The sequence below is a fragment of the Manihot esculenta genome, chromosome 3, assembly GCF_001659605.2.
Source record: "Manihot esculenta cultivar AM560-2 chromosome 3, M.esculenta_v8, whole genome shotgun sequence".
NCBI classification, from domain to species: domain Eukaryota; kingdom Viridiplantae; phylum Streptophyta; class Magnoliopsida; order Malpighiales; family Euphorbiaceae; genus Manihot; species Manihot esculenta.
In genome coordinates this window covers 26,417,658-26,432,848 of record NC_035163.2, presented here as the reverse complement: position 1 = coordinate 26,432,848, position 15,191 = coordinate 26,417,658, and the positions used below count along the sequence as shown (strand labels likewise).

The following is a 15,191-nucleotide window of genomic DNA, read 5'->3' as shown; positions in this document are numbered from 1 at the left end:
TAATTTTGTGATTCAAAAACTTTTCCAAAAAAAAATCATATTTTTCATTGTATAAAAAATAAATCATTATAGTGTATATTTTAAAATATAATTTAATTCATAGAAATATCAATATTTTTCATTTGCAAAACATCATTTTATTATAAAGAAAAACAATGGAGAACTACTTATGACTATTTCTAAATTGTGGTCAAAATCTTGAATAAAAAATAGTACAAATTAAAATAAAACTCTATTCTAAATTTTTTAAAATCTTTTTTAAATAACTACTCTATTCTACTCTACATCAATTATGCTAACAAATAAGTTCATCCATGGAGCATTAACTTCTGAAAAAATATTTCAAATACTATGCTTATTGATCCCAATGGATTGAGCTCAAGGATTTTGATTCATAACTAAATAGAACTGAAATTAAAACTTTTAAATTAATTTAGATAAAAGAATATAAAATCTCGATAATTATAAAATGAAATTGAATATATAATAAAAAATTAAAAAGAAATCTGGAGTTAAAAGTTCAAAAGTTAATATTGATAAAACTCGAGTTCTCCGGGGCCCTAGCCTCTACCATAGAATTTATGGTGTGGTTACCTTGTATGTCACCTTTTACTTTCCCTCCCTACACCTTGGGGCGAGCCGTATTCGGTTTAAATTGAAAAAATTGATCGAATCGAATCGATTTAAAATTTTAATTTGATTTTTTATATATTTCAGTTCGGTTTGATTTTTAATTTCAAAAATTTCGATTATTTAGATTCAATTCGATTTTGATAAAAAAAAATAAAAAAACCGAACCAAACCGATTAGTGATAATAATATATTTTTTATAGAGAAATTAAATCATATTAAAATATTTTAATTAACTTTTAAAATATTAAAAATAAAATATAAAAAATAAAAAAATTATTAAAAATCGAAACCGATCAAATCGAATCAGATCGGTTAGATTCGATTTCTAATCAAAATCGATTCGATTCGATTTTTATAAACACTAAAATTTTAATTTTTGATTTATTCGATTCGATTCGATTTTAAACCGAACTGAGCAAATGCGCACCCTACCTAGACCTGCAAAATCCAAGAATTCCCTATTTGCCATTTGTTGAGTACTTTTCATTTTAGATTTGTACTTTGTCATTTGCATATTGGCATATTGCACAGCCGCAATAAATTACTATCAATACAAAATTGATAATTGTTAAAGGGAGCCAATAACATTGCCAAAGGCATGGGCAGAAAGAGATAGAGATGGACTCTCCCCATTAAAAAAAAAAAAAAAATTATACTAAAGCGGTGATATCATATAGGTGATTTATAGGAGATAGACAATTATAAAAAAAATAAATAATTTTTAAAAAAATTGTTAATTAATTATTATATTTTTAAGTTCACTATTATATAATTATTTATTTTTTATTAGAATTATCCCCAAAAGACCCTCCTGACTCCTATACACCAAAAGTCAAATTAACTTATGGCTGGATCCCACTTCGACAATGATAACTGTTGTTTGCCCCTCCAAACAGATTTCAAGATTCCATTTTCTCTCTAGAATTAAGGCCAAATGTTTATTTCCACTTAGAGATGTTCTAAGCCAAAAATTTTCATTCAAAGATAATGAAATATCAAAATCCAGAAAAAATAATAATCATTAAGCCCTACATCAACCCAAGTAGAGTACGATTACGTATAAAAAGAAAATGAAAAGAAAAGATTTAAAAGGAAAAGGAAAGAAAAAGAAATTAAATTTCATTTCAAAACACCAAGGGAAACCAAAATGAACCCCGTTTCAAGCACTCATTTTACAGTAGAGTTTCTTTCAGGAAATAAATACCTGTGTTACTTTCATATTTGTACAATGCTTTGTGCTCAGCAAAGTTGATTGATACAGTAATTGGCGACAGCAGAATTTGCAACAAGTTAATACGGATATCAGCCCCAACAGTCGCAACAATTCAAATTTTCAGTACAGATTCTAACCTTTTTGGCATGTAACAGCTCAAATGGAAGGACAAATGAAATATCTCCACAGGATGATTTCTTTTTTTTTTTTTTTTTTCAATTTCCAGACTTCATTTGAAAGAAATTTATGGACCCGTTAATAATCTTCCCATGTTCTGAGGATATGGGTAAGAAGAATGGCTTAAAGCTGGAATTTCAACACTTCGGCCTTCATTAGGATTTTGTCTAGATCCATACTGATTCACCCCACCATTTAGAACACTATAGGAAGGTGCAATCGGGATTCTTGGAACTATTCTGAAACCGGAACCACTTGTTTGGGTTTGGCTTTTGGTAAGCTCAGAATGTGGCCCATGTTGCTGGTCGGTAGATCTATTTTCAGCAGTTGAACTGATCCCAACCCCAAGATCAAGGCTAATCGTCTCATTTTCGTCTGATCTAATCCTTGATGACCCATTCACAAGTGTTGGTCCTACTGTATCGTGACTACTGCTCCTTGCTGTAGGTACATCATGATTGTGTTTCCCCTCGTAAGTGGTTATGACTGCTTTAGGATCATGAGATGCCCTCTCCACATGTTTCCTAACTGGGCATCCAGCATTTGTGCATTTGTAGTAACTCCTGCACAATAACGTATCCATGAATTATCAGGAAGTCCTTGTGAACACATCTGTTGTATGGTGTTACTATTAAATTGAGTCTAGAGCTTAATTCAGTTATATCAAGTAGGTCTAAAATCATAGATACCAAAGAATAAAGGTATATATACATATATTAAAGCCCCACAAGAGTCCAAACAAGATGTTAACTGTCTTGTAGCACAGTTGTCACTAACATTTAACATAAGGGTCCAAAAATAGCAGCTGCACGGCAGCCAGCAACAACAAAATGTGTATTTTACTCCAAAAGCCAGAAATACCACCAATAAAATTGATATGCTCGCTTTTTATAGAAATTTAAGACATGTTTTCCATCCTTTTTCCCTTACAAATAGCTAGTTGCTATTTTGTTAGTGCTTTACTTAATTTGTTTGGTCTTTATGATTTTATACTTAAGAGTGTTTTTTCTTACTTCTATAAGAAAATGTAGTTTATTTTATTTAGAAGTTTTAATTGATTGGTACTCAGTACTCACTAATTACAGGTGGAATTAGGGTCGTAATCCTAATGTAACTAGTGTTACAAAATTCTATAAATAGGACTTAGGATCTCTACATATTTACAGATTTGATTATTATGATACTACTGTCAATTGAAATTTAAATTAGATTTTGCAAATTAATTCTCTGTAGAATTTGTTTTCTCTTTTAAAAATTGATTCCTTAGTTCTCCTGTTCCATATCAAAAACGTTATTGTGTGCTCAAACCAATGGATTAAACTTGCACCTTACACAAATAGAGATGCCCGCACCAAAACATAAAACTCAATGTAAGTGACAGGATTGAGAAAATAAAGAGAGATTAAACTTTCCTAATTAACTTTTTTCCTTGCAGGCTCCAACTTCATAGAACAATATGGATTGCCCAACGGGGTGAATAACGTTATCCTCAAAGATCGCAAGCAAATAAGTTTAACTAGAGTCTATTGTTTGGGTGGGGTGATCTACTTATACTTCATTGAGCATCCTTTCTTAGTACTATTTCACATTTAAAACTATCTTTATGATATTTCAATCAACAAAGTACTTCATAAATCATGGTGATTTCATAGCATCAGATTCCTAAGAAGAAATGTATTGGTCATATGCATGAGAAATTTTATCAGGTCATTCCATCACAGGACCCATTGTTCATACGATGAAGCAAAGGTCAAGTTTAATTCTCATCATCAATATTGGTCAAATGTTTGCCAAATAATGAAACAAACAAGAATAAAAGAAGAAGCAGAACAGCAAGAGAATCTGAAAGCATTTAATTCTCATCATCGATATTGAAAACTGTAGCATACCTTGGATTAGGATTGCCTCTCACTACCTTCTGCCCATATTTGCGCCACCGGTACCCATCATCCAATATGTCAACCTCACTGAGAGTTTGGACAACAACACGTGGTTCCCGTATAGGTTTAATCACTGGAGTAACATCAAAACCCCCGGTATCCATTTTCCTGTTGGATATAAGTACATTGTCTGTTGGTCAGTACATGTGTTTACCAATCAGTAATAAGTTAAGACTCTGCTCAACAATACCTCCTTTTTGAGAAGGAATCATCCTCGTCTTCAGCACCTTCAATGCTATCATCATTTGCCATAACAGGAGACAGTTCAGGAGCGTTATTTGGCTCAATAGTGTTCGGCACTTGGCCAAATGCACTAGATGACTTGTCTAAAATGTGAATAACCCAAAAGAAAGGAAGAATATTAGTTAATCCATCAAAAATTTAATAAAAAAAGGAAGAGAACAAATTAGACCATAAAGTTTTGCCTACCATCTCCTCCAGGTAAAGATGAAATTTTGTCAGATCTATCTTCTTGCATGGACAAAACAGCACCAGCAGCATATCGGCGGCTGGGTTGAGGCTTAGGATGATCATGTGTACCCTTATATACAATCTCTGTTATCTGTCCATCATGAGAGCGCTCAAATAACTTTTTCACTTCACAGTTAGGATGTGTACATTTGTAATAGCTGCGTGGGAATTCACTTCCTTTAACATGTTTCTGACCATATTTCCTCCAGTTATATCCATCATCAGATGGCATTGAAATACCATTTCCGCCTTTATGATCAGATTGTGATGCCTGAAGCCCACTATTGGAGATCCCCATCTGGTTTAGTTCATCTGAATCAATTTCAGTAGGAGCACTAACCCCTGATGTAACCGTGGGAAGTGGTGCTGTCAAGCTGAATTCATTTGAGGGGACGGCCATCTCATTTTTTACTGCAGGTGATGGTGGATGTGACTGAGACTGGCACTGACCTTGAACGCATTCACTTCTTTGGTGGTTCATATCTGCAGGAACCTTGAAATTAATGAAACATGTTAGGAAAACAATACTTTCCGACCAGCAAAAGCCATATACAGTAATATGATGAACTCAAATGTGAAAATCAGTTGATAGGAACTCCGAAAGTGGGGAAACAGACAGTTTAGGTCAAATAGATGCTTCATCATCTATCTACTCCTTATGGCATCCTTGTGCAAGTATTGTCAGAACAAGCAAACACAGATAAAACTCATGGCGTGAAGGTTAATGTGAAAAAAAAAAAAACAATTAATTGGTCCTCAAATAGTCTACAAAATCGGTATGGCATTTGATAGTTTGAGCTTGCAGGCATATGCTAACAATAATCAAACTCAATTGTAACTGCTTGTGCTTCCACTGGATAACTGTTATGTCAACTGGCTGAAGTTAGGAATGAATGTAAAATTTGTTTAATTATAAAATTGGGTAAGGCTTCATTGGATATGCATCAAAGAGAAACCTGATTTTAGCTATCTAGCATGCTGTTTCAGTCAAGGAAAAATCAGGTTGAATCTCTCGGTTGCTAAGTATATAAAGACAATTAGTAACACCATTTCATATTTCATTAGGAATTTACCAAGTTTGATCTAGCATGGGGTCTAAACTCAAAGCAGCTGTATTTTCTTTCTTCTAAGGCATTTGAGGGAACTTTCATTGAATATGTGTTCGAGCCAAGAAAGCCATGTTCCATTTGAGGTTTAGTTAAGGAACCAGTAGTTGGAGAAGGCTCTACCTGCAAAACCAAGAAAATATTAAAAACTTGCTCATTTGAAGCTTTTTCAATTATTCACAACTGAAATACAGAAAAAAATATCAAGTAACAGCATACTTAGCAAACAAAAGAAAAAAGAAAGGGAACATAGATGATGAATCAACAGATAATTCTGATATCATTTCACACCATTATCCCCATTTTTTGCCCACATCGGCTGAGCTTTTTGAAATCTCTTCTTATCAGCATCAGTAAGTAGACAAGCTGACAAAGATCGGCTCATCTAATAAGGTAACATACACACGCATACACACTTACAGCAGGAGGCACGGTATCATTCAATCTCGAAAAGAGACTATGAATACTTTGACAGGAGACGCCTCAATCACAAAACGCTTGACCAAATACATATTTTTGTTATCATATTCAGCTTTGTGTAGTTCATAATCGAATAAAGTTATAGCCTTTGAATTTCTAGAAAATTGAAATTATTCTCACTCCGCTTAACCCACACTTGCTTTCTAGCTCTTGTTCCTCTCATTATATGTGGCACCTTTAATTTTTCTTCTTTTTTTTTAAATATCGACCTCCTTGTTAATGCATTTATTCTATATTCTAAGCATACAATGATAAAAGTGCATCTTTTCTGCAGCCAATACAACCGTTAAAACATTGAAAAGAAAAAGCACCAAGAAATGGGCAGAGATTCATTATGTGAAAAAACAACACTGACATTAAAAAATAGCTCTCATACTTCTACTGAAAAGATATATTCTCCAAACAAATTCCAATAGAACAATCTATGCGGACAGAACGCCAATACAGAGTTTTATATCATCAAGAATCAGAATCTAACCTCAGGTTCCAATACGAGCACTCCAAATATATATTACTATTTTTTAACAGCAGGGAGAAGAAGACAAACAGAACAAATGTAGTAAATAGAATTTCGAATTTTAAGATATTAAGGCAAAACAAAGAGCATATGATTAACTAAAACTTTAAGTCAACATCACACAATGAATTAATTCATTCACGTCCCTTCAAATTGTCCACTTAAAAGCTGAAAAACTACCGTTATTTCGATGACTGTGAAATGGTTAAAGGGGATTTTTGGGAACTTTAAAACAGAAAAAAGACAAAGAAAGTACAAGTCTGTGCTTGGCTGCGAAAAGAACTATATTCTCAAAAATTACAAAAATTAGCAGTCCTTTTACTTTGCTCTACTTCCCTTAGCTGACAAAAAAGATCATCAAGTCTCTAAGAAGTCGCTTTTAGTCCCAATTTCAGATAGCACAGCCAGCCAAGCCAAACAACAATTTACTATCATTTTCTAAGCAACCAAAAACTTGATCCAAGCTACACTGACCTTAACATTTGAGAGCAGAACAGGAGACTCAAGAAACGACGTCGGACTAAGACCCGGAGGGATCGTGATGCAGGGCGACCTTGAGATCGGGAGCTTCGCCGGTGACATCAGCTTGTACCTGGCACCACCAGAGCCAGCAACACCAGCGGCGTCAGAATCATGCCGCATCGGATCGCCGGAATCGGACACTCCGTGGGAAGGTCCGCAAAGTTGAAGCTCAGACTCAGAGCTACTATTGTCCATTGCAAGAGGGAGGGGCGTTGGCGTGGAGAGTCAAATAGAAGAGGAGAGAAGAGGATTGCTAAAAAGGGATGTGGAGGGGTAGTTTGGTAAATCCGAGAAGGGTAGTGTTCGTGTAGGTGAGAGCTTGTTTGCGACTGTGGTGTGTTTGCGAAGTAAAAGTTGTCTGTCAGGGAAAGACGTAGTTGACTTGTTACATTGGATCTGGAGGTGTGTCATTGGCCTGTCATTTTAATTTGGTCCCAATCAGTGGTTCAAACGCGTTTCACTCTGCCTTTTTTTTTAACCTTGTACATTATAAGCTTATTTTATTTTTAAATATTTTATATAATAATTATTAAAATGAATTAATAAATAATAATAATAATAAGAAAAAGAATAAGAATAGTTGATAGGCCTGTTTTTATGAAAGTCTAAAATTTTTTTATTTTGTAATTTAATTTAAAATTTTAAAATTGATAAAGTTGTTTAAATTTATTAATTTTATTATAATTATATTTAATTTTAAAATTTAAATTTATGAGAGTATTTTGTTAACATGATAATATAACATGAATTATTTTATTATATTCATTTGTAATATAAAAAAATTTATTAATTTAAAAAAATTAAAATTTTAATTATTTTATAATTTAATCTAAAATTTTAAAAATTAATATAATTTAACACAAATTTCTTAAATTTATACTCTAAATTTTTAAAATCTTATTATTATACTTCATTCTCATTTATTTAATTTAAAAAATTATAATATGATATTTTTTAATTTTTTTTAATTTTGATCGTTCTAATTCTTTTAGATTTTAATTATATTTATTCTTAATATAATATTTGTATTATATTTTTAAGTGTTAGTTTATAACTATTCAGTAATAATAGAAGTTTAATAGCACAATGGATAGATAGTAAGATTAAAATTTTTATTTTTTATACATTAATATAATTTATTATAACAAATATAATAAAATTTATTGTAAAAAATATCTGACAAAAATATTTATAGAATAATAAATCAATAAATATAAAATTTATTGTAATTTCTGTTGAATCTAATATAAAATAAAATTAAATTAAAATTATCATTTTCTATGCCAAATTATACGGAGATAAAAAAAATAAATTTAAAAATTTTGAGTTAAATTATATAAATTTTTAAAATTTAAATTAAATTATAAAATAATATAAAATTTTAATTTTTTATATCAATAGTCTTTATCTATCTCTCTCCTAATATTACATTAAAATAGTATATATGATATTGTCACGTTAATAAATTATATTATTTTTAATTTAAATTTTAAATTTAAATATAATTATTATAAAAGTTATAATTTTAGATAATTTTATAAAATTTTAAAATTTTAGTTTAAATTATAAAGTAGTGAAAATTTTAATATAAAATTACTTATTAAATTCATATTTATTATATAAAAAAATAGTATTTTTATTAACACGTGAATAAATTGCATCGAAATGGCCCCGAAAACATGCGTCATTTACACCGGACCAAAGAAGATCCAACCTAACTCATATATTAATAGAAACTCAACCCATAAACGAAATTAGCCATATAGCAAACCCAACCGAAATACAGCACAGCTGTTCAGATGCATCGATTTTCAAGCCTCATCGATACGGTAACGTTCTGATGGTACAACCAAACGTACAAGCATACAACACGAGAAGAATTGAACATATTTAATATGACACGGTTTTATTAGTGTGATGATAATTTTTAAATGATAGAGCATAATTAAAAAAATTGTAATTTAATTAATAATTTTTAAAAAAATTACAAAAGTTTAAAAGTATATAATTATAATTATTTATACGGTTGATAACCGCTGAATTTCTCCATCCCGATCTGAGGCTAGGCCCAGGACACCAACCCATCATCTGGAGGCCCTCAAGTCTCATCACATGCATCAAGTCCGGTCCACTCAATCTGAAGATCGGACTCCCGTCAATCCCCTCAGTCAAGCCGGCCTAACCCTTTGGACCCGATAAATAAAATTCTCTCTGAATTCAGCCCACATCATATCTTTTGGTCCGGTCCAGAATCAGGAAGAAGACCTACCCATCCTTCACTTGGGACCACCCGTACGCGCGTCCGGAGAATCAAGAGTCGTTACGTATGGGGCAGCGATCTGATTTCTTCGTACGTCCATATCAACGTGACAAGGACAGGTGGTCCAATGACATGCATTCTGTTACATGTCACTAGCGGACAAAAGGAAACATATAAAAGGAGAAATCCAGGTCTAAATTTTTTCCAGTTTTACAAAACCCTTGTAAAATATTATTTTTCTGAATCTCAGACCATCAACTATCATCCCTTAATATTAAGAATGCCCTATTCAATTTGTAATTTAATTTTAATTTTTTGGATTAAATCAAAATCTGCTATCCTCTACTTATAGAAGCAACAAATTCCCAAAATGACAATATTACAAAATGTTTATTTAGCTGTTCAAAATGAAAATGGATCGCTTATATTCAAAAAAAAAAAGTATATATTCTTCTTTACACATATCAACTATAAATAAGTATTTTTATTAAAAGATATTTCGCTTATATATACTCATTTTTTATTTAACATGCTTAAAATCATAATTTTTTTTATATATTTTTCACATATATATTATAATAATATATTAATTTTAGTAATCAGATAAAAAATTAAATTTTAAATGATATTATTAATTTATTTAAGAAAAAAATATGGTTTTTAAAAGTATAATTTACTTTATGTTAAAAAAATAAATTAAATATATTAAAATTTAAAAATATTTATAAATAGAGAACATTATAATAAATATATTATATTAATATGGTTAAGAGAAAAATATTATATTAATATGGCTAAGAAAAAATGAGGTGGTTCGCACGCCTAATAATGAATATATAAAAATGTGTACCTAATAAGTTCAACAGATAGTCGTCAGAGAATAAGAAATCCTACGATTATAAATCCAATGAAAATCTATTATATTATATTCGGTAATTATAATTTTGTTCAGTGTAAGATTCGATCTGCTTGAGAGAGAGTGAGTCCTAATGAAATATCAAGTGTTACGATATCTTAATTTTCTTTCATATAAATAAGATTTCTGCGACCACATGTCAACTTATCAAACATTTTTATTATACAATAATAATTCATAATTTATTTTAAATCCAGATTCAGATTCTTTATTTAGGACAGACGGGGCAAGAATTATTATGTGTATTACAAACCCACATAAATACTAAATTGTTTTAAATCATACAACCATATTTATTTATAAAATTTAAAATTTTAAACTCATATAAACTTTAAAATAAATTTATTTAAATAATAAAATCTATAATTCTAAATAATATAAAGGATTAAGAATAACAAATCAGCGTGTAAAAAATTCATAAATTACTGTGCAAAGATGGATCAAGTTTATCTATTAACACATCTAAACTCATATTAATAATGTAAACTATTCATAATTATATATTATAAGTACAATTATGACTAATTTTTATTGTAATTATCATTGATTAAACAAAATGATTAATCCAAACAATTTCTTCTAAACCAATCCTAAATCTAATTGGACTATCACAATTATTTTGATAATTATGAAATTAATAAGATGGGTAATTAGGGCAAAATTACAAAATTTTACTAGTTGAAAAATGGATGATGTACCTAATTAATAAATCCACCAAATAAAAATTAATTGGGTTTATCAAGTGGTAGAGAGTAGTGTAATGTACTACTTCTACAACTTGCTTATCAATTGATTGATAGGGTTTATCAACATGACCTTGTTACATTGAATTTAGATATACTTGTGTCTATTTATATTTATCATACACCAAAATCCTCCTAATTTCTTTTTATTGTTTATTTAATTTTCTTTTTTAGTAAAATAAATTATAATTTTTATGGCTTTAAATATTATATTAGCTTTTGTTTCTTGTGAGTAATTATTAATTTATTTTTTATAAATAATCAATTTTTGTGCTTCTTTTATATAGTTTTTAAAATAAAAAAAAATTAGAATAGTAAATAAATAATTACTTTAAAAATGCTTCTTAAAGTATGATGCATGTATATGTGTATATATCATTCTTTTAATTTTTTTAATTAACTAATTTTATATATTTTTTAATAATAATAACAATAATAATGTGTTTGACATTATAGTAAATTTTTAATCATTGAATTATCAGCATCAGTAATAATATGATTGATTGGATTTAGAAACCATGAAAATGAGATTGGAGCTAGAAGATCATACAATACCACATGAGAGTTTACTATAAGTTTCAAATAATATTGGAAAGAAACATCACCTCTTAAAAAAGGGACACATATATAAAATGGGTATTGTTGAGCACATGACTGTTCTCAATGTGTATTGATGGGTGTTGGATTTCATTATCCCGGTCTGAGATTTGATCCATGACGACAGCACTTTACCTGAAAATTCCACATGAATCAGGTTCAGCTCACTCGGCTTTTAGACCGGACTCCTTAAAAGTTTCAAATTGGGTCGGCTCAATCTTTTCGGCCAGCAGCTCAGACCTCCCCTAGATTTTGTCCTAATTTCGCCTTTCAGCTCGATTCGGAGGAGAAAAGGTGGACAACTTATTCACTTTGTGGGTCCATCTGCATACGTACCAGAGGGAAATAAATGGCTGTTACGCATGAAGCAGAGATCTGATATTCTCGTACGTTCGTATCCGTATGGTAGAGACAGGTGGTAAAGAATAAAAGGGGAGAAGCATTCTCCTCTCAGATCAAGTTTACACAACTCTTATAAAATCCTATTTTCTGGATCTCAGATCATCATGTATAATATATATATTATTGAATTAATTTGAATTCGCATAATACAAATTTATTAAAAAAATTTATTCAAATCATTTAAAAATATTTCATACTTAAAATTTAAATTCAAAATTTTTAATGAAAAACAATTCGTATTTTTTAAATAAATATATTTAATAACAGAATAGGAGATTATGAAGCATCTATCTAAGTGATGAGATAATAAATGAATTAGATATTGTACCCATTAATTTAGGGTTGACATTGCAACTTGGATGAAAAGCACAATAGGCTCTCCACATCATGTAACCATGATGAAATAGGATTAGGACATTATTATTATGTATAGGTGAACAGCTTAAATCGCATTTTCTACCCTTTATATTAGGATCCTTTGAGTTGAAATCACAACCTCAAGAAAACAATTCCAAAAAGGCTTAATCTTCAAACCTCAATTAATGCTAAATATCTAATCATCTAATTTCATATATTGTGTTTTTTTCTCATTTAATTATTTTTGCACAAACTTTGATTAATCTATTTATTTAATAAAATCGTTTCACATTAAAAAAATATAAAAAATTATGAAATTTATACAATTAGCTAAAAACTATTAAATATTTGGAGTTAATTATATTGGACTAAATGAAAAAATGAATTTAAATATCATTGTTTCGGATTGTAAAGATATTCTGCTTTTTTGTCTAAATATTTCGTTATGCTAGATTAAACGTAGTAGTGCGAATAAGACTGCTCATCTGTTAGCAAGACAGTCTATTCGTTTTGATCGTTTTAAACTCTTTAATATGCTGAGTGTCTGTTTGAGTATTATAGTTCAAGATAATAATATTTATTTTATTGACTTAAAAAAAAAATTATTTAAATTAATTTTAATCTTGACCATTATAATTTATATTAGATTCACATTAAATTAGACAAATTCTCAAATAAAAACCCTATTCTTAATTTGCATAAAATCTCAGATTCTCCAAATATCACATTTCTCTGTAATCCCTTAATTCCCAATCACACCCTCAACCTGTTGGCACTCAAAAGCAAAACAAGAGATAGAATCATCTAAAACCCTAGAGTGGAGACCAAAGAAAACATCAACCCTTCCCACTTCGCTGCACAACCTGGCTTTTTCTGTTTTTTTGTTGCTGAACGGCATGTCGTGGAGCTGTAATTTTTCGATAATTAGGTTAACGCTCAGAGTCAGTAGACCCACTTTGATAAAATAAAATTCTGGTTGGATATTTTAGGTTTTTTTGTTTAAATTGATTTATATTTTTTTATGTGATAAATAGGTTTATTATTTTAAAAAAGAGATATAGTTTGGCAAACGCTTTCTTAGTCTAGGCCTCTAGGGGGTTGGGCTTAATAAGGCTAATTTGTGGTCTGCCCATTCGAAGTTCAGATGGGTTGCATGAAACTTCTCTCTCCATTGAGACCTAGATATGTTTTGCAAGCTAATAAAATTCAAAATATAAATAAATTATTATGGTATTAAATAGGGTAAACTGCAATTTAGTCTCTCTAATTTAGTGAAATGTAACCTTTCGTCCCTCTGTTTTAAAAAACCTTCAATTTAATCACTGTGATTTTTAAAAACTATGCCATTAGTCCATCCCGTTAGATTTTCAGTTAAATCACCGTTAATTTTAGTTAAAAAGACTAAAATACTCATTCTCTCTCCTTCCTCCTCTTCTTCTTCTTCTTCTTCTCCTTCGCGATCTCTTTCTTCTTCTTCTTCTCTTTTGTGATCTCCTCCTCCTCCTTCTTCTTCTTCTAAAAAAGAAGCTCATCTCTACAAAAAAAAAAGTGATTTGTGAAGGGAGAAAAAATCTTACATAATCTAATGTCCAGCTGTCCGATGCTAATGAGCGAGCTTAATGCAAATTTGCTTCATTTTTCTCATCCTTCCAATCCCAAATACTGTAATTTTTTGGAGGAAAAAGAAACTATTTATACAAGATGTAAATAATAAAGAGAACCATTTTTTTATTGTGACATGCCCATGTATTATAATGGATACCAACAGTATAAAAGTCGTGTTTCCCATGAACACCAAAAAAACTCCAACTGATACCTTAAGCTTTCAATATGTGTCAAGCACCAGAGCTTCCGATAGTTCTCTCCAAAAAATCCCACTTTACCAATTGAAGTTCCCACATTAATCACCTACATGATTTCAGCAGTTCATTTTGATAAAAAATCTCAGGAAAATCACTTGATGGGAGTAGTAAGAGAATAAATAACTCAATAAAACTAATTAAAATTAAGAACATATAGTCTTCAACAATAAAGAAAAATATATAAAATATTGCGAGAAGGGAATTCAGCAGACTGTGTTTGGAAGACAACCTGCAAAAAAGAAATTGCTTCAGAGAAGTGAAATTTTTATGAATTTGCAAGTTGAGAATAGTCCATAAAAAGATAATTTCCTCGGAAAATAATCCATGTGAATAAGAACTGGCGGAAAGTGCTGAAACTAAATGTGTGCAGAAGAAGAAGAAGAAGAAGAAGAAGAAGAAGAAGAAGAAGAAGAAGGAGATCGAGAAGGAAAAGGAGAAGAAGAAGAAGAAGAGGAAGGAGAGAGAATGTGTATTTTAGTTTTTTTAACTAAAATTAACGGTGATTTAACTGAAAATCTAACTGTAGGGACTAATGGCATAGTTTTTAAAAAATCACAATGATTAAATTGAAAGTTTTTAAAACAGGAGGACGAAATATTACATTTCACTAAATTAGAGGGATTAAATTACAATTTACCCTATTAAATAATATAATTTGAAAGAAAGTGACACATACATGTATGGTAGTGCCCCAACTGTATTCCACGCTATATATGCTTGTAAGTTGTAAATAGCAGGGGCAGGTGCCCTTCCTGCTGGCTGCTGGCTGCTCCTCAGCCTCGTACGCTTTATCAAGCCATCCCCAAGTGGGATACAAGCAATCACTTTCCGCCCCTCCCTCTACACTTTAAAATGTCCACCCACCTTCTCTACTTTCTTAATTGTTAAATCAACTGTTTCGAATGAGGCCACTTCTATAATATTATAATTTTTTATTAGTAATTCAAATGATATTTTATTTCATTAATTTTCATATAATTTTAATTTCGAAATAT

At 30.3% G+C, this 15,191-nt stretch overlaps 1 protein-coding gene across 1 annotated transcript; it reads right to left on the bottom strand.

Moving 5' to 3' along the window:
• Positions 1-1,731: 1,731 nt before the first annotated feature.
• LOC122723343 (probable WRKY transcription factor 20) lies at positions 1,732-7,298 on the bottom strand. Its single transcript, XM_043955369.1, has 6 exons — positions 7,012-7,298; positions 5,508-5,663; positions 4,393-4,927; positions 4,154-4,289; positions 3,913-4,071; positions 1,732-2,586 (listed from the first exon to the last, which is right to left on the bottom strand). Exons 1-6 carry the CDS (start codon positions 7,252-7,254, stop codon positions 2,091-2,093), a joined length of 1,725 nt encoding a protein of 574 aa, XP_043811304.1. The 5' UTR covers positions 7,255-7,298; the 3' UTR covers positions 1,732-2,090.
• Positions 7,299-15,191: the final 7,893 nt, after the last annotated feature.

Bases quoted from the DNA above. Each gene is read 5' to 3' on its own strand.
- LOC122723343 (XM_043955369.1), bottom strand. From the start codon at position 7,254: ATGGACAATAGTAGCTCTGAGTCTGAGCTTCAACTTTGCGGACCTTCC. The intron at 4,928-5,507 runs GTAAATTCCTAA...ATTAATTTCAAG, and splicing joins CCCATGCTAGATCAAACTTG to GTTCCTGCAGATATGAACCA. The intron at 2,587-3,912 runs GTATGCTACAGT...GTTATTGTGCAG, and splicing joins AGAGGCAATCCTAATCCAAG to GAGTTACTACAAATGCACAA.